Source organism: Rhipicephalus microplus, chromosome 3 (assembly GCF_043290135.1).
Source record: "Rhipicephalus microplus isolate Deutch F79 chromosome 3, USDA_Rmic, whole genome shotgun sequence".
NCBI classification, from domain to species: Eukaryota; Metazoa; Arthropoda; class Arachnida; order Ixodida; family Ixodidae; genus Rhipicephalus; species Rhipicephalus microplus.
Genome location: NC_134702.1, coordinates 118,376,865 through 118,403,102, shown reverse-complemented (window position 1 = coordinate 118,403,102; position 26,238 = coordinate 118,376,865). Strand labels below are relative to the sequence as shown.

General features: G+C 45.9%; 1 protein-coding gene across 3 annotated transcripts in view; it reads right to left on the bottom strand.

Moving 5' to 3' along the window:
• LOC142803895 (uncharacterized) overlaps positions 1 to 26,238 on the bottom strand; it is a 57,869-nt gene that overhangs the window by 16,147 nt on the left and 15,484 nt on the right. For 2 of the 3 annotated variants that reach the window (XM_075890186.1, XM_075890187.1), the window contains exon 4: positions 8,308 to 8,403. The exons of the other annotated variant lie outside the window; for it this stretch is intronic. In XM_075890186.1, coding sequence (XP_075746301.1) covers positions 8,308 to 8,403 — 96 coding nt within the window. The remainder of the gene's footprint in view (positions 1 to 8,307; positions 8,404 to 26,238) is intronic. 3 annotated transcript variants of the gene reach the window in all.

Sequence of the window (26,238 nt, the reverse complement as noted above, 5' to 3'; positions counted from 1 at the left end):
AGAGGGCCATCGGGGATGGAATAGACTGCCTGGTGGAAACCGTGAGTGATCAGCGGGTTCCTAGGCCTCCTCTAAGTTTCGTCGTCGAGGAACTCAAAGATAGGACTTTGATGGTTCTAACCTCAGACAAAGAGGGAGGATTCGTGGTTCTTCCTGAACGAATGTATGAGGACAAGGCACTAGATGAACTGTGCAAAAACTTCAAGAAGGTGCATTTCTGTCCAAATAATAGGAATATCATGCTACAAAAACTGTTCAAAGAAATGAACCTTGATGCACTCTGCAGAGAAGTGGTAAAAGCAAGCAATGTGCCGCTACAGTCATTTTTCACCTGCAAGACGCACAAGTGTGACTACACGCTACGCCTCATTGTGTCCGAGAAGGGCAGCTGGCAAAGGGTAGTGTCACAGTACCTACAAGACATACTTGGTTCTCTTAAGAGCGGTGACTTTTTCTTAGTGTGAAGTTCATCAGAAATCGTTTCTACTTTGAAGGAAGGCTTAGCAGTGGCGTCCACGGCTTTTTCAATTGATGTTGAAGAGCTTTTTTACTCAATCCCATATGCCGCGCTTTTTGATGCTGTCAGGAGTGCAATCGATGATTTCGGGGATCAAAAACAAGCATGGTATCTTCGTGAATAACTATTTGGAACTTTTGAAATTCTACCTTGAGTCCACTGCAATCAGCCATCAGGAGGGTACCTACGTCCGAAAAGCTGGAATTTGTATCGGCTCTGCAGTTGCGCCTGTCCTCAGTGACATATTCTTGGCAGCCTTCGACCAATGCCTGAAGGATAAGCTGTCCCATTTGGATGTCGTTCGCACCTTCAGGTATGTGGGCGACTACCTCATTGTGCTTGGAAACGTACCATGTGAACGTGAACAGGGTGTTGTGAAAGGTGTCCTTGAGGTTTTTAACAGACACTCCAGTGGCCTAAAGTTCACGCAAAAATGCCGGTCGAAAATCAGGTCGTTTGTGGACCTACGGCTGAGGTTTGCCAAGGAGCACATCTGCTCTAAATACCATCTGCGATTGAAGAATGGCTTGTTGCCTTTTGAAAGCACGCACTCGAAGTTGATTAAGAGGGGCATTGTGTTGTCAGCTTGTGCGGCAGCCCTCGACAAGTCTTGCCTTCATCTGATGTTTGAAAGCTTCGAGAATCAGGTAGCTCGTCCGGGCGCGGCTGGATACCAGGCACAGATTTTAGTTAGTGCTTTCGAAAGCCTTCCTAATAATTACAAGGGCGGGGGTCCAAGTGTCGGAGGAAGGGAGAGGAGGCCTATTTATGTTATGCCGTACTTACATAGTGTTTCCCACAATGTAAAAAGGTGGCTCATAGGTATGGTGTTGATGTACTGTTTTGAGCACCTACAAAGTTAGGTCAGATCTGTTCGTTAATGACTAAACAGAAGAAGGCAAAATGCACCAAAAAGCAAGCGAACGTGTTCATTAGGTGCGTATTTGCTGTTGTATATCTGATCCCTTCGTCGTGTGGGAGGGTGTACATGGGCAGAGGGGCTGTTGCCTCAATGAATGCTTGCGTGAGCACAGTCTGGCCGTCAAAGGAAAAAAGGGTGGTCATTTAGATTTCTACAGTTGGACATGCGGATGCACCCCCTTGGTTTGAGAGTGCGTCAGTCATGGCTAAGGCACGTGATAAAACCGAAAGAGAGATTATGGAAGAGTACTTTATCAGGCAATTTATTGACAAGTGCATAAGCATGCCTTCATTGTCAATTTCGGACTGGGGAATGATCTTCCTACATGGTCATGTGTAGAGTTGTGGGTAATGCCTTGCATTGTGGTCTCTTGCATTTCTCTTATTTTGTTTTGTTCATCAGTGTTCCTTTTTATTTCCCATGCGACGATACGTAATGTGTTGTAAGGTTATGCTTGTTATTATATTTTTGTACTCTCTCGGCGCACTGCTTTTTCGGGTTCGCTCACTTGGGGCTGCTTGGAGTAACTATAAGATTGGTAATTTATTGTTTTTTGGTGCTAAGCGCTATAATAAATGTTTTTAAACAAAAGTCTCTAGAGTACGTTTTCATATTTTTACGCCTTTGATCTTGGTGCAATAAAAATACAAAATATGTTAAAGGATAATTTTTATATAAATAAGACCGCACACCTTGGGAATACGCATCTCCTGACCCGCAGGTCGTGGGATCAAATCCCGGCTGTCGCGGCTGAATTTCCGATGGAGGCGGGAATGTTGTAGGCCCGTGTACTCAGATTTGGGTGCACGTTAAAGAACCCCAGGTTGTGAAAATTTTCGAAGCCCTCCACTACGGCGTCTCTCATAATCGAATGGTGGTTTTGGGACGTTAAACCCCACATATCAATCAATCAATTGGGAATACGCAGTTTCGAATGTGGTGGGTATCACTTCTGTATTTTGCCATTTTTCGCATATGTCATTGTGGTAGCAGTCACACTTGAAATGATTTGTTTTGGGACGGCCTTGTTTGCGGCATCTTTGGTTTTGTGCGCATCGTGGAAGCGCAGCGTAGTATGCTTATATATTGGCTTCAAGAAGCGATAATAAACAGTTGGTAGTCTGCGCTCTTTCCTGTCTTCCTTGTTTTCCTTGAAGATTGTGCAGCAAAACAATTTTTCAGTGTTGCACTGGTAGGGGCGCTGGACTAACCGCTGTGATGCTAGTGCACACTGAGAAGCGCTGGAAGTGTTGGGTATATTACTGGCAAGCGCAGGAGAATAATGGAGCACGCACTGTTTCTACGAGAGCAGAGTGCAGAACTATGTAGCGTGCGCCATGGTATGTTTCGGTGTCGTTAAATATAAAACGCTCGATTCTACGGCATGTATAGATGCTACCCTAACAGATACCGAGCATACGTAATTTTTGGTGTGCACGTACGTATCAAAGCAACTATTGCACCTTTTCCGCATGCCCCCGCGTATACCGGCCATATTCGTATCAGCTGTGTATCGCTGGAACGATTTCATGTTGCAGGGTTTACAGGCCTGGAGCTGGACGCCACTCCTAAAAGAAACAAAAATTGTTTATGTCACACGTTTGACGAAACGCAAATGAGCTCTCTCAATCGCTTCCCAAGATTTTCTAGTGGAGGCGAAAAAAATATCTGTCGTTCGATTCCGCCACACCGCCTAAATAGATGCCTGGCCGTGATTATCCTTCTACTTACTCCAGGTAACAGTTATAAATGTTCCGAAGCTCAAATGCAGGAAATTCAACCATCTCAACTCACCGCATTGAGAGCGGTCTTACCCAGTCCCGGCCCAACGAGCATTAGGCCTATCGTGCGGGCCACGTGAGTGTATATGTTAGCGGCCCTTGTTGCTTCGCGTACACACAACTTTAAAGTGTGAGAATAACTGTAAAGTATAGTTTAGACATTCATGAACCTAAATCAACTATTTTATCTTGTGTCGATGTTCGCACAAGGAGCCCTGAAGATCAATGCGCCATGCTTTCAGCTGCGCAGGCTGTCATAAAGAGCTGCCGGCCGCACTTAGGTGGTACTTCTCTGCCTGATATGTAAGAACACGTAATTTCCAGTTGGTAATTTGGTACGCCTTGGTGAACTGACTCCCTGGCATGCGTTTTCAGCGGATCGCATTAGTATTTATTTGGACGTTTTCTTAGTGGTTGGGATTGATATAACTGCAAATCTGCAGACTGGCACATCCGCTGTATACTGCCAGCCGTGGCCAGAAAAACAGCTATCGCTCGGGATCGCCGCCGCGGAAAAGCATGTATGGAAATGACTGACCTTCTACTTACTTCAGGTACAAATGAGGTAACAGTTAGAAATGTTGCGAAGCTCAAGGGCAGAAACTTCAAGCATCGCAACTCAGCTGCGTTGAGAGCGGCCTTTTGCACTGTCCCAGCGAGCATTAGGCTTATTGTGGCGGCCGCGTTGGTGTACATGCTACCGGCGCTTTTTGCTTTTAGTTGGCACAATTATAAAGTGTAAGAATGACCTTAAAATACAGTTTATACATTCCTGAGCATAAATCAACTATTTCTACGCTTGTGCGGTGCCCGCACGAGGAGCGATGACGATCAATGTGTCGTGCTTTGAGCAACGCAGGCTGTCACCGAAAGCTTCATTCCGAACGTCGTAGCCGGTACTTTTCTGACTTGTATGTGATAACACGCAATTTTGAGTTGGTAATTTGGCACGCCTTAGTCAACTAACACAATGGCATACTTTTCCGCTGAATTGCATTAGTATTTTCTTCAGCGGTTTTTTAGTAGCAGGTATCGATATAACTGCAAATCTGTGCTCTGGCACGCCAGGTGTATTCTGCTATATCGTTCCTTGCGCGAGAAAATACTCAATATTCAGTCGTGTGCGCGCATATGTACCCAACAAGTCGTCCTAAATCATCTGTACATGTTAACCAGTAGAAAGTGCGAAAAGTGACTCTCAAAGAAAAAAAATATATGGGCAGCAACAATCTGCCCCAGCTCCTCCAGTCCATTTGAAATTTTTTAGAGTTAAGATTAGATTCTTCGAAAAACTTTGCGCACTAGCCAATATCCGCACGTCATTCGGCTCCCGGAACCCGTTCGCCACTGTCGAATGAAGACGCAATTGTTATTTGCAAAGAAATATCGCGTTACTGTTGACTGTGCGGCTTGTCAACATGAAGTCGAAAGGCGTGTTTTTAAGGTTAATGGTGATATCTAACCCAACCAACATGTTTTTTCGTGACTTATTGAATAGAGTTCTGGGGTCGTGATTCAATGGTCGTGAGGTCAAATCGTTTTGTGAGGTATTTTATTCATTTTTCATTTATTTATTTGTGTTATGATTTTGGGCTTTATGGCTTCTTTTACTTCTGTATTTATTTATTTATTTATTTATTTATTTATTTATGACAAAAGGGCACCCCCCCCCCCATTTTAACCTTGTGAACCATTTTGCGCCGAGTACCCAGCACCAGTACCCAGCACCCAGAATTGCGCTGGTACTGGGACGCTGCCGCTCCAGCGTCCCAGTACCAGCGCAATTCTGGGTATCAGTCATGGCGCTAAACTTTTTATGAGGCATGGCGCTGAACGCTGGTAGCCAGAAGTGCAGGTTTTTGCAATAGCACATCTCCCAGCTCGTAACCCCGTGCTCGAGGGTCTCAAAACGGACACGAGGGGTTCGTCAAAATAGAATAGGAAATTTGCCAAAATGACAGTTGGGTCTAAGACATATTGGTTCCTTACGCGCTCGTTGATGTTGAGCATTATATCCAAATTGACGTTGCTCTCCTCAAGAAAGGAACCGGGGTCGTAGGGCTACATTATAGCGAAGTAGCCGCTCGTTGTCGGTGATGTTGTCGAGGTGGTTCGCAAAGGTGTATCTTAACGCGGGGCCTTGGTATTGAACTGCAGGAGACGTGCAATGCTGAGCTCTGTCATCAAAAAAGTACCCAACACCTCTACCCAAGATGTTACGTGGCAATAATTCTAATTCAGTCCCAAGCCACACTACAGCTCAAATGGGAACGTCAACTTCTTTAACTTCCTTCTAGATTCCTATTAGGAATGTGTTGCACTATGCACTGAGAATGCCAGTGACAAGCCCGAAACAACATGAATCTATGTGGCTGCGTTTTTCAATGAACGTGGCTTGACTAACAAAACATTATCTCAGTGTATAGGGCAAGACTGCAAGAAATATTGTCAATAAACGAGGCTAGACTGCCATGAAAGTTATGTAAAAAAATCGGGCTAGAGCACGGATAGTTATTTCAATGTATGGGGCTAGACTGTGAGGAAAAAAACACTAGGCCCACACAGAACACGGAGAACAGTCGCAGGAAACCCTCTACATCCTAAATCAAGATATAATTTGTGTAGTTAGGAGGCATTCACTCTGCCATCTTTCGTCTTTCTTCGGAGATGCGTGGTACTTGCTAAATACTTGCAAGACATTTCAGTGCTATTCTTGGTGCTGTGGTAATGAAGATGAAAGATTATGCTTGAAGTGAGTGTGTGCCACAGTAGATTGGTGAACATGAACACGGTTCTTTTCACGCATCAAGCCTGCCTAAGACCAGTTTCAAGAACCGGCGTGGTTCTGTGTTAGAATACAGGGCTGGCACGCAGTAAACCCGTATTTAAAGCCCATGGTGTCAATAATGCTTTCATTTACATAGTGTATCTTGTATTTCACGCGGTATTGGTTGCATACACCGGACACTACTACATAAATGAACTTCAGCGCATGACACCTAACTACAATTTACGATACCCGACATATTGGCTGTTTCGTAGGAGTGAACATGTAATGTTTATAAAATTTGATGGCCAGTATTGCAACTCCAATGAACGTTTCACGAACGTTAGGGTCTATTTGCACATTATTTCCGAGAATTGGCGTGGCTCTGTGATAGAATACTTGATTGCCGCGCAGAATGCTGGGGTTAAATTCCTGCTGAGACACTGACACTTACTTTTTGCATTCATCTGGTCAAGGCTCCCTAAGTCAGCTTTTTCTTAACTTTCAAGCGTTACAATTGCCCATGTTTGTTATCACCGTTCCTGGGTAGACATGAAATGCCTATCACCTTTGGAACATATCGACATACCAGTGGCACATACACGCCCTCGGGGACGTGCTATAGTTTATTGGGAAAAGATTGACGACGTAAGCAAAGAGATTTTGACAATATTCATGTAATAATCAGCGTGTGGTATTGGTCAGACAATCTTACCCGCCCATACCAATTTTGGTTTACACCAAGTTAAGCGGGTGATCATAAGAGCACCCAGACCTAGGCGACATAGATAGATAGATAGATAGATAGATAGATAGATAGATAGATAGATAGATAGATAGATAGATAGATAGATAGATGTCCAAAGAGCTTGCAATACGCTAAGGACTACTTCGCAATATTTATTAGGAGAACTAAGAGATCCGTTGCAGTGACATAAGAGCACCTATCGTCTTCGTGTGTGTCTGCGGCCAGGTTAGGGGTTCACTAGTCGGCGGTCGCACTTTCATGCAGACGAGATGCTGGACAGTGAACCAAAGTGCAACACCGAGACGACAATTATCTGATTGAGGCCTCGAAAATTCTTTTGTGAGTCTTTCTTCCGGTCGTCCTCGTTTTGATGGGGTGCAGTGGCTCATCATGCATCATGAACTTCCTTAAGTTTTACGAGCCTAGGTCGTAAACGCTCGTGTACTTCGCAACGTCAGCGCATGCTCAATAGAAATAGATATTTTAAATTGCTGGAGCCCTCCATTACAGCATTCCTCATAATCACGTAGTGGTTGAGAAACTTCGCGGCCCTACACATATTATATTTTATTGTTATAACTATTTTATTATTATTATTATTATAACTATTTATCATAATATTATACGTTCATAAGTCATTGTCAACCAGGAGCATTTTGGTGTTCATTGCAGTTGTTTGCATGAGTTTTCCGGTTTGATGTCTGTTTTATTCAACAAGTAATCTTCGCTTTACCAGAGCCGTCTCACACCTCTTGTTCCATACAAACGCGAAGAGTCCGTAAAACTCGCAACAGCGTGCGTATGCCACAAGTTATTCTGCTGACAGTGCCGCCATGCGCTGAACTGTAGCGGAAAGTTAGCGCACATTGAAAACTCAATGCCGACGATGTTTTTTTGCATTTAGGAACATGTGTGCTATAGAGAGTACCACTGCGGGGCACCCAAATAACACTAGAGTCACTTGTGAACTTTTCATTCGGGCCTCTGCTCAAGGGGCGTACGAGTTTTTCAAGTTAAATTCACAAGGCGCCTTAAAATTGAGGTGTTGCGGTGCACCTATTTCACAGGGCACTTTATAGAACGTAGTAACCCCCTTCAAACTGTTTTCGGCACGTGAATGGATGAATTTGTGGAATGCAATATTAGCTCGCGCGGCCACGTGATATATTCTGTACTTCAATAAATGTCCTTGAATAACAGCAATTACGTGTATTCGGCCGATTTGTTCAGCAGAGGTGTGAACACTGAAGAAGACCCTTTCTACAAAATATTGATTACACTTCAGCCTTGCAACGCAGTTGCGCGCACGCGTGTCAGCTGTAAATATTTTTTCTCTATCCAAGACGAGGGAGTGTTCAGCTACTAAAATGACGCCGGAGACATTGTGCCAAACATCAAAATACTGTAATTCTCAACGTCATCTATAGTTATAGGTGCGCGACATATACAACATATAAAGTGAATAATCGTGTAAAAAGAAGACAATCCCATATGTCGTTGGAATGGCTAGCCGAAAAAGAAACTTTCTCTGGTTAGGAATTATACCAAATTTAGTCTACATGTTCCACATACCTGCTGTGACGTACGGTGTTGTGAGTCGTCCCAAATTCGAAATCGACATTTTATACCCCTTGTTCCAGTCGACTGTGTTTCTCTCTATCCATCGCACTACAGTAAGAAGAAAAGAAGAATTAGTGATCTTCACAGCAATAACTATCGGCGGTTTTTGCGTACAAGAACCAAGAAAACTATAGTTAGTTATCGTGCGCATACATTAAAGTACAAGGCTTCTAAGTAGACTCTGTCAATATGAAACTGTTCCGGTCAGGATAAAACACATGGCTTCTTTGTCCCCAGTCAAGCGCTGCAACCATTTTACAACAGCAACATGCTATCCATCGCAGAATATTTCATCATGATCGTCATCATCATCATCCTGACTATGCCCATTGTAGGACAACGGCTTCTGCCATCCGGCAAACATTTGTTCAGCTGAACCTATTGCATTTACGCAAAGCACGTGACCACTAGTGCATAACAGAACGTAATTATTTGACTAATTCAAGACAAGCACCTCATATATGCTCACCTAGAAGCCCAAACGGTAGGCGGAATTTCTGGCAGTGTGAGTGTGCCAAAATGACAACGCATCCAGGAAAAGAACCAATGCCATGTGGTGTCATGAATCATCGTATTTCACCTAGACAGCATGCTAGGCATTTCATCTGTAGCATGACATGACTAGCATAATTGACAATGCGTCATTGTAGTCAGCATATAGTTGGGATGTCTCAATTAGCCTAACAGTAGAGGAGATTCGCAGCATCTACTTGCGTAAAATTAACACTGCTTTCACAGCCATCAGCTCATATTGTGTAATACAGCCTAGTACCTGCTAACTGCTGTTCAGAATTGACCATAACTGGCCAATTTAGGGCTAGTGCTGGCTACTAGGAACTAATTTCATCTATCGGGTCTATAGTATCGGCTAATTCTGCTATAAAGTGAATCATTTTGCCTAACTGAAGCAGTTCCTGCTAATATTTACTGCTTTTGGCGAGATGTGTTGGCAGAATGTTGCTCATGTTGTAGTATTGACCAGCGGTACAGGGTTGACATCAACTGTTAGATGTATACGTATATAGTTCAGCGTTTCACGTGTTGGTCATCACTGGCTAAATTTTACTGCTAGTTACATGGAGTGGTGTGACCTGATAGTCGCTAGGAAGACAAAATGTTGGTTCATCGACACTAATCAGCGCGTAATATTGATTTCGTGTGCAGTCATAATAGTCTACCGTTTATACTTGGTGTGGCTTGTTCCCGCTGGATTGCGCTGCTGAACAATGCTTCTTGGGCTTGAATGAGCTTACTGGCTCTACATCAGGCTATAATTTACTGGTCTTGCAATACATGGCTTTAAGGAATAGAGAAAGTCCTAACGAAGGTTTTGATTATTTATTCACATGCAACTGATCCTTACCGAGCATGCGATCTGTTGAAATATGTTTTCGCGATGCTTTCTGGTCTCCGCAGAGTCCACTATACTACAAATAAGTACATGTAGTACATAGGATATATAAAAAAACAGCTCAAAGCAAGAAGGCACCTAGTGGAATATTTCCTGGTCAAGCTGTGGCCCAAAGAACAAGTCAGAGCCGAGATTTGATAAACAAAACAAAATTATATTCTCAATAATGGCACATCAAAACAATACACAATTAAGCACACTCGACAATAGTTGAATACGATATGTCATTCTTCAAACAACGTACTACACAGTACAATCAGCCACACTCGAAACAACGGACACATACAACAATGCGCACTACAATGAAGTCGCATGCATTGAACAACCAAGACACTTAAAGACTAAAGAGTTCGAGAACTTATTCAGTCCAAAGTCCTTGGAACAAAAGTCAGAATGATACTCTTCCGAGAATCACTCACTCAAAGTCCAGCGTTGTTGTCGTTCCGCTGCCCCCGAAGTTTCTCTTCCAGGAAACCTCGCGTCTTCACTTGGCTGCTCTTCAAGCACCAAACTTCGCCGGTAACACGTCGGCTTCCCACGCGTTAAGATTGCAGGACGCGTCTTCGCTCTCTGGCGGAAGTCTCACTCTTCTGCTTGTAGCACGAGTCTTCACCCCTCCGCTAGAAATCCTCTTCATTACCTCCTTTGTCACTGAGGACAAAAGGCTTCACCCACACGGCGGAAAGACCCTACGCACACTAGCGCAACATTCCTTCTTCTCCTCTGTCACTGAGGACAAAAGGCTTCGCCGACAAGGCGGACCACCCTACGCACACAGGCGCAAAATTCCCTCTTTTCTTCCGTCACTGAGAACAAGAGGCTTCGCCGACAGTCACGGCGGAAACACCCTACGCACTCTGGCGTGAAATTCCTTCTTCTCCTGATCTCCCTTCTCCACTGCTAGGTTAAATACCTTCCGCGCTAGATTCGAGAAAATTCTCATCGTTTCCGTCGGCGCGATGCGCAGCGAAGGCTGGGGAAAGCGCGAGACGGTTCGAGGGCCGTCCGTGACACAAAACGCAACTCTGCATCACCACGCCCCTTTCCCTCGAGAACCTTCCAGGGCTTGCTCGGCCACCAATGTGGAGAGGTTAGTCGGCAAACTACGCTTCCGAGGGGAGAGAGCCGGCACGCCCGGGGAGTCTTTGAATGCTTGTTTTCTTCTTTATAGTTGACCTTGAGGCGCCTTTCTGCGTATGGTATCGTTACTGTCGCTAAATTTGGCGGCGCACGCTTTTTCGGAGCGCTCATTTGTGACAGGCGTTTAGTGTTATCATGAAAAGGTGAACATCGAAAGCTACGCTCCAAGTCCCGCCGAATGCAGGCCTTTTAGGCGGGACGCCTCAAGATTGAAAACAACTCCCGGCTGCAGCAGGCATACGGAAAAGAATTAGCCATGACAAGAGTATATACAAATTACACTATTTGCCGCTAAAGGAACTATGTGTAGGGGTGAAGCAGTGGGGGCCAGCGCTTACACTGGTGGTAGTGCTAATCCTTGTCCTCACCGCGCTGTCTTTACGGAGAGAAACATGGGGAGGTCGAAAACACGCAGCGATGACACAGTGTTTATTAATGCAACGTGTCATTCACAGCTAATGGCCAATGAGAGAAGGCTGATTGGACACTGACATCCATGATCCACTTTGAGTTAATGCGCATGCTGATAATCTGTTGCTCCACAACGCAGAGGAAAAAAAACTCCCAGTGGCACTACCTTGGAAATCGAGATCCAGTTTTTATATGTAGGGGGTGGCCAGTGTTGTGCCGTGGCCTTACCAGTCTCTACCGGAAATCTCGTCCTGTGTGGAGCGACATTCCACAGCAGCTTCCACTACAGTGGTGAAACAGTGACTTCTGTTGGTCTATCAGCTACCGGACCAAAATCCGCTTATACACACCCGACTACCCGAAGGGACGAATACAGCCAGAGCTGCCACCTCCTCTGTGTTGTACAGCGGACGATGGGTCTCACATCTGGACTTGATCAGAAGGAACACTTTCTAGATTCCTGAGCCAGCGGCCATGTCTTGGTGCATTGTTATCTCCGGGGCCTGCGAGGAGCTAGCAGCGCTGGATGAGTCAACCTGGAATCTTGCCACCCGTGGGAGTCTCCTCTACGCGAGGTGTTCGAAGTCATACAACTGAGCCGGTTGCACTGTATCGCTCCTCCTTGTGCAACAAGGTGTGCATGCCCTTGCACTTTCCTAGAAGAAGGTTTGACTGCCTGTTCGGGGGCGGAGTGGAGGGGGACAATCCTACCGGAAGGACCTGAAGTCAATTGTGTTTCCTCGCAAGGAACCTTGAGAAAACGAAGAGTATGCATGAGAGAATGCTTGAGAAGACGGAGAATATGCATGAAGAACATATTTGTCTACTTATTACATGGAAATCATGACATGATTAGCATGAATGTCATGATTTACAATTCATGGTCCTGCAGCCTATGCGGTGGTTTCGTTCACATGGCATGTTGCAAAACTGGCATGTTATGATATGATTGCATGACCAACACAAGCGACAGATCCTAACATGAAAGTCATGACATGCGCGTGATGTAACAACATGACTACATGCCACGCTCATGATGCGCTCGCTGCCGTTTCACTAGCGTCACATATACCAAGTTTGGTATTACGGTACGTGAATGAATTATGAAGGCATGCGACTGGTGCATCTTGATATACAAGAGATGTGTGTCATGTAACGACATGACTACATGCTACGTTCAAGATGCGCTGGTGGTCATTTCGCTATCTGCACTCTTACATAATTTGGCATTAAGGGACGTGTATAGATGATGAGGGTATGACGCTGATGCAAACATGAGACGGGTGTCATGTGACAACATGACTGCATATTACGCTCATGATACGCTCCCGGCCATTGCGCTAGTTTCACATGTACCTAACTCATTATTACGCGACGCGAACGAACAGCACAGGTAAACACACATCCAAACATAATAATCATGACATGCGTGCCATGTAACAACATGACCACATGCCACACTCAAGATGCGCTCGTGGTCGTTTCGCTACTTTCACATTTGCCAAATATTATAAGACGTGACGCCAATGAATGACGAATGTATGTGACTGGTGCAAAACATGATAATCATGGCATGCGTGTCATGTGAGAACATGACTACTGCCACAGTCAAGGCGCTAATACATTTTGAAGTGATGTGGTGCGCCTGCTCGCCAGCGTTCATATCGTTGCGTCACACTGGCGTTGTCACGCCGGCGTCACCAGGCCAGGCACTGCACCTGCCATATACATGCAGACGCGCGCAGCGCTGCGTTGCTTTGACGCATGCGCGTTTCAGCGCATCCGGTGTCCCTCTGTCACGAAAAGAAGGAGACGCATTGTTGTCTGCCTAACACATTGCTGCGAAATGCAGCGTGTCGAATTTCGCGCCGGTTGCCGTCTGGCCGTGCCGACTGATGGTGTCACGCTTGGCGTCGCACTATAGTGTGCTCGCGTTTTGCTACACTAGCGTCACTGTGCCCAGCGTGCGCGCGCGCCAACGCTACATTGGAGTATAGTGGGCCAGTTAGAATGGGGTAATCATTATCGGCGTGTTTTGTGAAGCGCAATTAATGCGGTCGATGCACAGTGCGGAGCCAGTTTCCATACAGTCAACTAACGAAGCTGATCGGATCCGGTAAGGCGAATGCGGGGGACCTGCGCATGGAAAATAAAGGAGGCTCCTTCGTTCACACGGTTCACGAGCGGCGCCGTCAAGGTCGCCCCCGTTTGGTACTAGAAGGGTAAGACTTACTCGGAAGAGCTTCTGACAAGAAGCAGGCCATGCGCCACCGTCTGAGATTAAGCCATTGTTGGCACACACGCGTGCTATTGAGAATGAAGCCGGGACGCGACCACTGGGCTGACCGATACATAGTAGCGGCAAGGAGACGAGCATATCTTCCGCGCTGTACGTCATCACGAAGTGTTGTTAGGATATCGGGGCGCCTTACAGTCGCGTCCACACCTAGTCAGCGTACAGGGCCTCACGGTGTACTCTCCGTGCTTAAAGAGGCTTCTATGAAGCGACGTGTAATGAGAGAGCTCACGGGGCTCGAGCGTGAGAATGGCTGCTGACGGGGGTTGGCCTGGTATGAGAGACAGTGTGACACGCAGAAAACCTCTCCCCTCCCTTCTTGTACACCATAACGTGATATTCACCAAAGCAGCTGCCTGTTATAAAAGTATTTTCATGATTGGTTGTGGCGATGCGAGCCCACACGTGTGATTGGCTTGTGTCGAGACCCTTTGTTCAACCAAGGGTTGAAAAGAGGATACTTGAATGCGAAATAGGAGCGGAGGTTCGGGCTTGGACTCGGGCAGACGCCTGAGGCTGCAATAAAGCGTCTCTTCACCGGACTACGGCTCTGCCTTCGCGCTGCCACCGTGCCCTCGAGTAATCGAGGGTACCCATTCCGAACCTCAAACATCTTCCCGCCTTAGCTAGTTAGAAGCTAGTCGAGGAGAAGAAAATTAACTGGCGCAGTCGACGTGTAGTAGAGAGTCCGCTGCGAGGAAGGTGCTGATGACCGGGAAGCTGACAAGACGCTCACCACTTTTCGGACCTGCTGGTGCTCTGCAAGAAGTAGCGTCAAGACACTCGCTGCTTTGGGACATGTGGGGTGCTACGAGAAGTAGCATTGTAATTCAGCACGAGCCTGCTGGTCAATGTTGGAGCCAGAAGTTGTGCAGCGCAAGAGCGCTGCGCGTCGGTAAATGAAAGCCGAGCAGCAGGGACAATCGGCGCGGCTGACTTCAGACAACGAGAGGGGTGGTCTGATCGAGCAACCGCGGCATCAAAGGCTTCGTTGCAACCAAGGTTGGCGACGGGATGGGCAGAGTTCCAACCAACGTGGTCATCGGGAGACGCATCGCTGCAAGGTGAGGCCTGATTTGTGCACTTTTGAGGCCTTAATTTTTTTTCTTAGTGAATGCGCTTGCGTTCAGGCACACTTTCGGAGATGGTGGATTCAGAGAGACATGTGACGGAAGGTGAGGGTATGAATGAATTTGATCGCCCCGCGAAATGGCGCTCGAGATAGAAGTGGTAAAGTTCAAGCTTGAGCTAGAGAAAATGAGTCGTCGTGTGCCTTGTCACAAGAGCCAAATAACTGGAACAAGCATTCTAGTATTGCACGGCAAAAGAAAGGGCTAAAGGCAGTCCTAGCACCCATGCCCACTAATGAGCCGATTCTTGCAGCTTGGTTTATCAATGTGGATGTTCTTTTTGCGGCATTGAAAATTCCTGAGGAAATACAGGGCTCGATTTTGTTGGCATTCTTAACCGATAAGATGCATATGTTTGTTGCCAATCAGGCAGAAGCAGGGGTAATGCCGTATTTAGATATAAAGTCAAGTGTGCTAAAGGAGCTGAAGATGACTCCGACAGAGTACCAGCGAATGTTTCAGGAAATCAAACGAGAGGCAGATGAATCGTGGAGCCAAGTGACGGCACGCCTGGCGACCATGTTCGCTTACTACCTTAGAAGTAGAGAAGTGGAGTCGTTTAAAAGTCTTCAGGAATCGCTGATAGCTGACAGGCTGAAACAGTTAATGCCAGATAATCTCCACTCCTTGGTAACTCAGCAGGAAATAAAGGGTTGGTTGAGGCCCAGGGATATTGCCGAAGTAGCCGCCAATTCTGAAGAAAGCCTCGGCTGCGGCAGCCAGGGCAGCTACCGCAATGCAGGGCCAGAAAATTCGAATCATGGGCAGCAATCCAAACAAACCATTTACTAGAACGAAATTGAGCCCCAAATTAGGAGCGTGTTTTAGATGCGAAACAATGTGTCACTTTCAGAGAGATTGCGAGCTTTCACGTGACACTGCTGCTAATACAGCAGAAGTTTAATGTGTAGCTCCCCAGAATAAGAGGTCATTTGAGAGCCGAGCTACACCTTCTCGGCAGTCTACCATTAGAAAAAAAAACACTGATGAAGGATCCTCATATTGATATTGTTGTGAAAAACAAACCTTCTTTTTCACGCAATGACTCAGGTGCTGATGTCACGGTGGTACGAGCTAGTGAAGTGTCCACTGAAATTTTGTACCAGAGTAGGGGCACAATAGGACTAACAGACGCTTTTGGTCATGGTGTTACTGTATGGTGTTACTGTATGCACCTTTAGCTCTTCCATCCTCGCTGGGAATCGCTGCTCAGCCTGTAAAATTGCGATGCGCATTGACCGATCAGTTGAATAAAAGTGTGTCGGTATTGCTTATACTCCAGCAAATTACGAGTTTCTCCATCGTCGTCGGCAAAATCTGATGAGTTATCTAATGGAGTGTGACGCAAGGGTGAACTGTGTAAGAGAGGATATTATACCGAAGCGGTATTCATCGATGAGGGAGCCAGAGCATTTACCTCGATGTTCTAGCTCTAGCGCTAACGCCGTGCAGCGCACAGAGGAGAAACTGGACGGCCAAGCAAGGGAGTCGCAAACAATTAAGTACGCGTCACTTGTAGAGCAGACGCAGTTGAAAAGTTCCAATTCTGCTTCTGAATGTAATGTGTACAGCGAGCGGCTTGGTCTATTTTGTGGAGATTATTGCGACGGGGAACAGGAACACGATGAGTCACTAGCCGATGTGTGGCATCAGGTGAAAGAAGGGTCGCACGTCAATGTAACTGACGTGCTCTATCGTAGAGAGCAATTAGACAGGAAGCAGTCCCACAACTCAGTGGCGTGAGAATCGACGTGAGACGAAGTGTCAGCGCATGACAACTCTGGCGTTGGTAACTTCCCAGAAAAGAAAACAACAAAGCGGATTAAAAAGCGGCTAGCATTGGGGTTCAGTGGTATAACGAGGGGGTTACACGTCTTGCGTATTCCCCGTTCTAAAGGAAAAGTCGTCAGACCAGGACAATCGCGTGTGCGACTCAAAGATGAAGTTGAGTCATAAGGTCTTAAGAGAATTTAAGTACCAGTTTCTTGAAGGAATTTTTCTTTTGGGTTGTCTTTTGGTTAGTTCCGGAGCAGTTTTTTATGTAATTACCATGGACAGAAGTCATTGTAGTAACTAGTTTTGCGTTTTCTTTTTTGAGTGTTGAGGTATGGCGTGTTATCGAAGAGTGGCGACATTGTGAAAGGCTTTTAGTGAAAAGTCACTTATTTATTGGTTAAGGCTGTACGAGGGTGTCGAACACACTGCCAAGACACGTAGAGGGACAGCTAGCGTTTAATTGAGGTAGAGGCCTTCGCATTGATTTCTGCGTGGTCGGCAACCACCCGCAGCGAAGATTTTTATTTGGCTATGAGCGCATCGGAAACGGCAATTAGAGGATGCCTTTCCAAACGATATTGAATGTGCACCATCAGTGGCATTCTTCAGTGAGAGGCTGAACCAGTTGCAACGAGAGGCGTCCACATTTGAATGAGAGGTGAATGTGAAAAAAAATCGTTCAAAACAAAGGCGCATTGCGCACGGCTGCGATCCTCTTTCGCGTCTCGGACGATCATTGGATTCACTGATCGTAACTGTTAAGTGGCAAGGTGATGTTTTGTATGTTTCATATAACTGAGCTTTTTTCCTCATTGTTGTTGTTGTTAATATGTAGCCACTGAAGCAGTTACTGTGAATTGAATGACGGTACAGTAGTTTGCATCGCACGTTTATTGTTATGCGTTATGTGAAAGTGGGCCGAACAGACTAATATTTCCGGCGTGATGCCAAATGATTGTTTGTTGTACTAGGCATTTTTAGGGGCGAAGCTTCTTACAATGGCACCCGTTCATCCCTTGTAGCCGTTGTAGTACGTAACACGTATAACGATTTGACCTCCAAGGTGGTGCCGGTGAGAGATTTCTTCTGTGCGTTGTTGAACAATAAAAAAGTGCACAATGTACATGCCAATGGCTTCTAATGGGGAATGAGAGACAGGAGCATTTGGCTTTTAGTTAACGCGCACGCTGCAATCCCCATTAGAAGCCAATGGCATGTACAATGAGCACTATCTGACAAGAAAGGATTGCTACGTTATACTCTCTGGGTGTAACCTCCTAAGTTTTAGAAAGGTTTAGTGAGCGTTGAACCGCAGTGCCATGAATACAATGAACTGGTATATACCATGAACTCGAGGAGATTAAGGTTGTAAGTAGATACGAAGCGCAAGCCGTAAGAAAGTAAAAGCCAAATTCTCCTGTCTCTCATTTCCCCCTAGCAGCCATTGGCATGTACATTGAGCACTATCTTACAGGAAAAGGTTGCTGCGTTATACTCTCTGGCGTAACCTCATTGGTTTTAGAAATGTTTAGTGAGCGTTGGACCGCAGTGCCATGAATACAGTGAACTAGTATGTACCATGAACTCGAGGTGCTTAAAGGTGGGAAGTAGACCCGAAGCGCAAGCCGTAAGTGTGCGTGTGCCACCTCTCGTTTAGCCCTTGGAATATCCGCTGGATGGCGGTGCTTCTATATGGGGATATATGATGAAACGATGAGAGATGGTGGTACTTGGAGTGTTTATTAGATGGACGAATGGACACACAGACAGATGCACGGAAGGACGCATGAACGAACGCAGGGACGGACGCACGAACAGTTGCACGCACGGACGGGCGGATGGACGCATGGATGGTCACACAGACGGACGCATGGACGGACGGAAGCAAGAACGAATGGACGGACGAATGCTTCGCTCCCCTCTCCATCATTCACTCCGTGGATATGCTGCCAATTTTTTTGTTGTGTTGTTGTTGAGAGGCAAGCTTGCCTCTAAGTGGTAGAACTGCTTTTTGGTGTAGTACAGGTGTTGTGTAGGAATAACTTCGTAGGTAAATATGGTAGCGTTTGTGAAGTAAGTTTATATTTTTTTTCTTGGTGCGATCCGTTGAGACTAAAGTATACCTGTAGTGCTGGGTCCGTCACTCTCTTCGAGTGTGTTATGCGGGGCATTGAGGGCGCATGGAGTGGGGCTCACGTGTTGGAACGATGACCTCATGGTGTGTAAATTTAAAAAACAAGAGCCGCTGGACTATGCGCTTTGGTTGTGCTCTGTGTCAAGCTAATGCGGACTGGCACTGTTGACTTCATTCCGAGTGCATTCTTAATTCTTGTGCATTGCGAGAGTGTTTTTTTTTTTCGAACGACCATTTGAGAGCATTATGTATATGTGTCAATGTGTCTATTTCGCTGAAGGACGTGAAAGTTCTCCTCTTTAGAGTGAAGTTAAAATAGGTTCACGCATGTGCGCGAACCAAAAGAGAGTTTATATTTAGTGATTTTTTGTTTGTTTTGTCGCGTTACTGGACATCAAGTATCCAGTAACACTTTTGAGGGGGGAGGTGTTAGTATGAGGTAACCATTATCAGCGCTTGATGTGTAGTGCAATCAATGCGGCAGATGCAGAGCGCGGAGCCAGTTCCCGACCCGTCAACTAATGAAGCGGATCAGTTCAACGAAGGCGAACGTAGGGGATCTGCGCATGGGAAATAAAGGAGGCTCCTTCGTTCACACAGTTCACGAGTGGTGCTATCAAGGTCGCCCCCGTTCGGAACTAGAAAAAGGCTTACTCGGAAGAGCGTCTGGCAAGAAGCAAGCCATGCGCCACCGTCCGAGTTTAAGCCATTGTTGGCACGCACGCGTGCTATTGAGAATGAAGCCGGGACGTGACCACTGAGCTGACCGAGATATAGTGGCGGCAAGGAGACGAGCATATCTTCCCCGCTGTACGTCATTACGAAGTGTTGTTAAGATGTCGGGGTGCCTTGCAGTCGCGTCCACATCTGGTCAGCGCACAGGGCCTCACGTGTACTCTCCGTGCTTAAAGAGGCTTCTGTGAAGTGACGTGTGAAGAGAGAGCTGACGGGGCTCGAGCGTGAGAATGACTGCCGACAGAGGTCGGCTTGGTATGTGAGAGAGTGTGACAGGCGGAAAACATATTCCCTCTCTTTTTGTACTCCATAACGTGATATTCACCAAAGCAGTGATTGATTTGTGGGGTTGAACGTCCCAAAACCACCATTTGATTATGAGAGACGCCGTAGTGGAGGGCTCCGGAAATTTAGACCACCTGGGGTTCTTTAACGTGCACCCAAATCTGAGTACACGGGCCTACAACATTTCCGCCTCCATCGGAAATGCAGCCGCCACAGCCGGGAATCGAACCCGCGACCTGCGGGTCCGCAGCCGAGTACCTTAGCCACTAGACCACCGCGGCGGGGCCACCAAAGGAGTGCCTGTTATAAAAGTATTTTCATGATTGGTTGTGGCGATGCGAGCCCACACGTGTGATTGGCTTGTGTGGAGACCCTTTGTTCAACCGAGGGTTGAAAAGAGGATGTTTGAATGCTAAATATGAGCATAGGTTCGGGCTTGGACTCGGAAGACGCCTGAGGCTGCAGAAAAGCGTCTCTTCACCAGACTACGGCTCTTCCTTCACGCGGCCACCTTGCACTTGTGTCATCGAGGGGACCCATTTCGAACCTTAAGCATCTTCCCTCCTTAGCAAGTGTAGAAGCTACTCGAGGAGGAGGAAATTAATTGGGCCCCTTATGATGCGCTCGCGGCTGTTTTGCTAGCTCTACATATAGCAAATTTGGTGTTACCTAACGTCAATGAGTGACAAAATATATGACTGGTGCAAACATGATAACCCTGCACGCGTGTCATGTAAGAGCATGACAACATACAACGCTCATAGCATGCTCGCGGCTGTTTCGCTAACTCCACATATACTAAATTTGGTATCACGTGACGTGAACAGATGACGAAGGTAAACGACACATTCAAACATGATAATTATGACACGGAAGTCATGTTGGGCATCACTTAGTTCCACCTCGTAACATTGTGTTAGTTTAAAAGTGACCTATCAACATTTCTCTTTCATGCTTCGCATATCACTGATTCCCACTGTACACGGCATCTGCCATTTTTTTCTACTCCGGCTTCTCAACTCATCTTCCGCTGAGACTCGGATGGCTGCAGCCAGGACCACGCTACCCAAGGTCGCCACAGTCACGGATGTGGTGGCATGTCCCGACACCTCTTTTTCCTAACACCAGTGAATGGTTGTGCAGCGCGAGAAAGTCTGTTTCTTCAGTAAGAAACTCGCTAGCAGACGTTGCTTGCGCCCAAGTTTTGAGGCGCGATATGGGCAGATAGTGCTTCTTAGAGAGGAAGACGAACACCTGATTTTTGTCTGCCATAAGGCGCCACGGCGCAGTGATTAAAGACAGGGTAAAGCCCGAAACATATGCAGCGTTTCTTCCAGCGTTTTTCCGGCGCCGCTTACCTCGGCGTCATCGCGTGAACGCCGAAAGAGGGTGGCAAACTTAATGAGGAGTGCCAAGGCCAGCGTCACCTCCACATCGCAGAGAAAGTCGCAAAGTGGGTGGAAGAAAATGAACGCGAGACCTCGCAAAGCAGTGTGTAGTGTCCATCAATTCTGCAACAAGAAATATTCCTGAAAACCGGTTTCATGTCCTATTTACAGTTCTGAGGTAAGAAAAACAGATCGCAGGGCTACTGAAAAGATTTTGTTTTTACTTCTAGCGCCAGCTGTGTGGAATAGAAAGAACCAGAAACTCGCAACACACGGCCCCCAAGCTTGAGAGTTATTATACATCTTAGAGGCCACGTATTTAGCCAATACACTCAGGCCTGCTTACCCTACCGATAGACTTGAATTTGAGTGTACTAGAAGTGTACCTGAGTTTGTCGCTCGAGAACAGTTCGAAGAAATCCCGAGCACTTCCTGTTGAACAAGCTAAGTGAAATACAAGCATCAGTTCAGAATTTTCGGGCCACACAGCGCACGGTGACGTCTTAACAGATCTGAGTCGGGCGGCAGCTATGTAGACAGCAGCAAACGATGCTGCTACGTAGCGGAAGTTGCTAGCAGCCATGCGCTGATTGGTTCTCCATTCATTGATTGCTCACTGCATCGGTGCCGGCGCAGCAGATATCTGAAATGTCCAGAGTTTGACATTTCGACCACTGTGACCGGCAGCTTTGACGCCGAATGACGCCACCGAACGAAACACCGGGAAAGCACCGGGAAAACGCTGCATATGTTGCGGGCTTAAGCGTAGCAGAGAGAGATGACGAGGGGACACGCATTCGAAGTGGGGGCGCAATAGTCACTAGGATGGATTTCTAGAGAGGGTGGAGTGAGCGTAGGTTAGCAGACGCTGCAGCCGTCAGCATTGTGAGGCAAGAGTGTGGGAAGCGTGCGAAATGAGGAACAGGGAATGCGCATGCGCAGTGTGGTTGTATATGTCTCTTAGAGGGGTGCCGTGAGGAGAAAGAGGGGAAAGAGCGTAGGCCAAGAGACGCTGCGTGCATCGGCGTTGCGAGATGAGAGAGAGAAAAGTTAGAGAGAGGATAGGGGCGCTCATGCGCAGTAAGGGAGATCGTGCCGCATGCCGGATTGAGCTCGATCATAAGACGCAATGAAACGAGAGTTTGAGCACATTTATTGAACGGAGTTTCATTTTAGACCTGAATTTGGAGGTGTGATAAATTTGGTTCGTTGAGCTTGTCATGAGCACCGGCAACAAGCCGCTGTGAAAAAATCCATTCATGTGAGCATTTACAACGTGTTGAGAGGAAGTAGCAACAATTTGTTGCTCTAACATCACATTGCTACACGCAAGCTGTGGACGCAGGATTACATGACCGTTCGCCACATTTCTGTCTAGCTGGTGTTACCAGCTGGGCTTCTCTTCTTTCTTACGATACATGTTTTGTTATTATTGCTACCGTAACTCATGCTTACGCGGATATATGTGACCGACACAAATCGATTGTCAGAATACTGTTTCGGTATTTTTGGAATGATGGAGTACCTGTGCCGGTATGAAACTACTTTGTTGTCATCATTGTTCACGAGGGATGCATATTGCGCGTGGCGGAGATTTGATAATACTGTTTTTTCGCTCTTTCAGAAGGCCCTGTTAGGTGTGAACATTGGTGGGCGGAAAACCCACCTCTATGAGGAGTCGTCTGCCCACACTGGTGCGGACACGCCATGGCGGTGGCAGTCCTACATTAGGAGACAGAACCTCGTGGTGGAAGCTGCTGCGTCAATGCAGCCTAATATGACAACATAATTAGTTTTGCCGAAGCATTGGTGTACCACAACGGGTTTGACCATTAACGCCGGTTGAAGTTTAAAGCAGGCCTCACTCATACTGGTGAATACACGTGCGTATTCACGGTGCCCTTTCACTGAATATTACGTTTTCTGGTGCCATTTGCCCAATGCTCCGCTGACTGAGATGTCCGCGAGTAAATAATACGTCGTGTACAACTGTGACACTTGTGCAAGGTACAGTTCTCAATGAAGGGAAAACTACGCTATATATATATATATATATATATATATATATATATATATATATATATATATACACGCTGAAGAATAATTTTGGTTGCCGCAAAGTACAAGTGTGAATGAAGATAAATGCGCTTTCCCATAACAGTCAAGTTACCCCACATTTTGACGGGAGCCCAGTCTTTTTCAACGCATAATATAATTACGGATTTTCCTTATCTTTGTTGGCTTGTGGAGCCAGGAGGAAAGGGGACAGGTGGGAGAGATGAACAAGAAGAAAAGAAAAAAACTAAGAAAAACAAAGAGAAAAAAAGAGAAGAAGAAATGAAAATATGACTAATAAGGAATGAACGGCATGTTAAGAGAGTAAGGTGAACGTGAACATTGTAGTAGTAAAAGAGGCATGCGATCATTGACGAAAGCCCGCGAAACATCGTACAATTAGCCACAGCTCCTCTGTTTCATGGTCAATGCAAACGTGGTCACACTATGTACTGAAGAAAATTGTCTGCTATAGGGAATCAACGTGCACTGTCGAACTTTTAGTATCAGCATGAGCTGTTTGACATCAGTACATGCATGGTGCTTAAAGCCGGCGCTCGGGCGTGATTGCATGATTACATATATATATATATATATATATATATATATATATATATATATATATATAGAGAGAGAGAGAGAGAGAGAGAGAGAGAGAGAGAGAAATTCAGAAAAGTAGTGTTAACTCTACTTCTATAATTAATAGCTAATAACTAATAGCTAAGCAGAAAACAGAGTGCAAACATGAGATAATCACAGAAACTAGACGAAAAAGACGCACGCTACTTTCTTCTCCCCATGTTTAATAAGGGCAAGTACCTCACAGAGTGTAATATTACAGGGTAAGAACAGTAACCAGTAGAATAAACTCGTATGTGAACTTAAGAATTTAGTTCCCCTATTGAAAATCCTCGGTTGGTGGATGGTGGAATCATTGCTGGATATGATGGAAATAATTGTGGAAATGTCGGAAATATTAGTGGATATGGTGGAAACTGTAGCGGGCATAATGGCTCATGACGGCGAGAGTGGAAAAAATGATGGCAGATGGTGGTGATGGCGGCAAGCCAATGGTGGTGACGGTGATAATCGCTGGCTTATGACGGCTAGAGGGGAAAAGTGGTGGCAGATGGTGGTGGTGGTTACGAACCAATGATGGTGATGGTGGAAAATGCCACCTGATGGTGGCGAGGCAAAACGTCTTTGGTGGATGGCTTGGTGAGCAAAGTGGATGACGGTGGCATGATGGAAGCTTGGAGGTGATGATAGCACGATGAAAAAGCTTACGACAGTATGTGAAATCGCCTATTTCCAGCGTTCCATTCTTGTATGCGCAGAAATATAAGTTTATAATCAAAAGAAACCAACGCTGCCCATCACGCTTTCTAGCACGTTTATTTTTTCATTCTAGTGGTGTCAACAACGCTTCAATTTTTGTGGAACATAGAATATGCGGCCGTAAATATATGTTTACATTTCACCACGTACTTACATCAGTTTGACATTCGTGATGTGTTTTTTGTTGTGATGTTTAGAAGACTAGAAGTGTCACTGTGAGCAGTGACAATAAGTGTTTTACATCAGCGCACAGTTGTCGAGAAATAAATGAGCTCCAGTTCGCAATAGCCCGTTAGAACGTTAGAGCAGAACACAGCGGTAACTTGATATCACCACGCTAGAAACGCAACCCTGGCGATTCTTCCACACTCTATTGCTTTAGCCATACTTTTAAGTTAACAAAGTGCGTGCGAATATGCATAAACGTTCACTTTCGACCATCGAGACAAGCCCCAGCGAATTCGACTTTCACCCTTCTGTTCTACCACCATGATTTCCACCAAAGGGTAATCCTACCTACCAAGCCCGTAGAAGTGTTATTGGTGCTGCTGAGTTTCAGAATGCCCACTTTTGATGAGTGAAAATGATAATACAGCAAAGCTGTAGCATCATTTAACCTAAATTAAGTTTTTCTTATGGTGTACGCTGTCCGCGTAAAAGAAAAAAAAAATAACGAGGCGACGCGTTTGCAGCACTTCCATCAAATGTACGCCTCCCCTCACCAACAGCCGCTGGTTGCACTCACGGCCACTTCACTGGGTCTTATGCGAGAACACAGACTAGCCGATTCTTATGCGTACAGAACGAATAATATAACAATGTTTCTGGCGCACTGCATTCATTTTGGCCAAGCCGTTATGTAGTTCTTCCAAACGACAGAGCAACAGTGGTGCGCTGGCACGACTGCGCTGTGCGTTGCGCGAAAAACATCACAATCACTTGTGTGGGCGTATCTGTCGAATGAACATAGAAGCGTCATAAAGCCTGACAGATATCGCCCCTTGCAAGGAGCGAGAAACTGACAATAAACTTGACAGTAACCGCCGATAAACTGTAGGTGCTCCTCAGTCAACTGAGTTGTTTATTTTCTTGCGGTTGTATATTGTAACAAAAACATAGCGCTGTTGCCATTATCGCAGTGGCAATCGTTACCGGTTGCAGTTGTTCGTGTTTATCAAATGTGCGAATGTTAGTAGCAGGGGCAGATCCCATGAATCTCGAATAAGCGACAAACAAAGCTGAAGTCGCATTCAACACTCACAATCGCATTCAACAAGTCGCAACGACAAGTCAAACAATCGCATTCAACAAGTCTTTCTTGCCTTTGGCCATAAAGGAATGGAACTCGCTTCCCGAATCAATAGTGCATCAAGGTGACAATTCGAAATTCAGGCAGTTAGTATCAGCCCATTTAGCAAAATGAATTTGACCGACAACAGACTCCTGTACTGCACCGACTCACACAAGAAAGTGGAAGCTTACTTTTAAGCTGCTGCTTCTTCCAAGTGTATATAAATATTTCGTACTGTACCTTTTTTATTCTTTATTCTTTCGTAAATATTACAGCGCTAAAGTTATATAATACCACTGTCCTCGACTCCGTAACAATGTATAACGAAACCACTCCTTATTGTAGATTCTGCTTACAAAATCAGTCCATCTATCATTTTGTAAACACGTACTATGATGTTTGTTTGTTTATTTGTTTCTTATTAGTTTTCTTTTTTTTCTCCCTTTGTTTTGTGCATGTCAAACCGCAATGCAAATACTTTGCAAGCGCATGC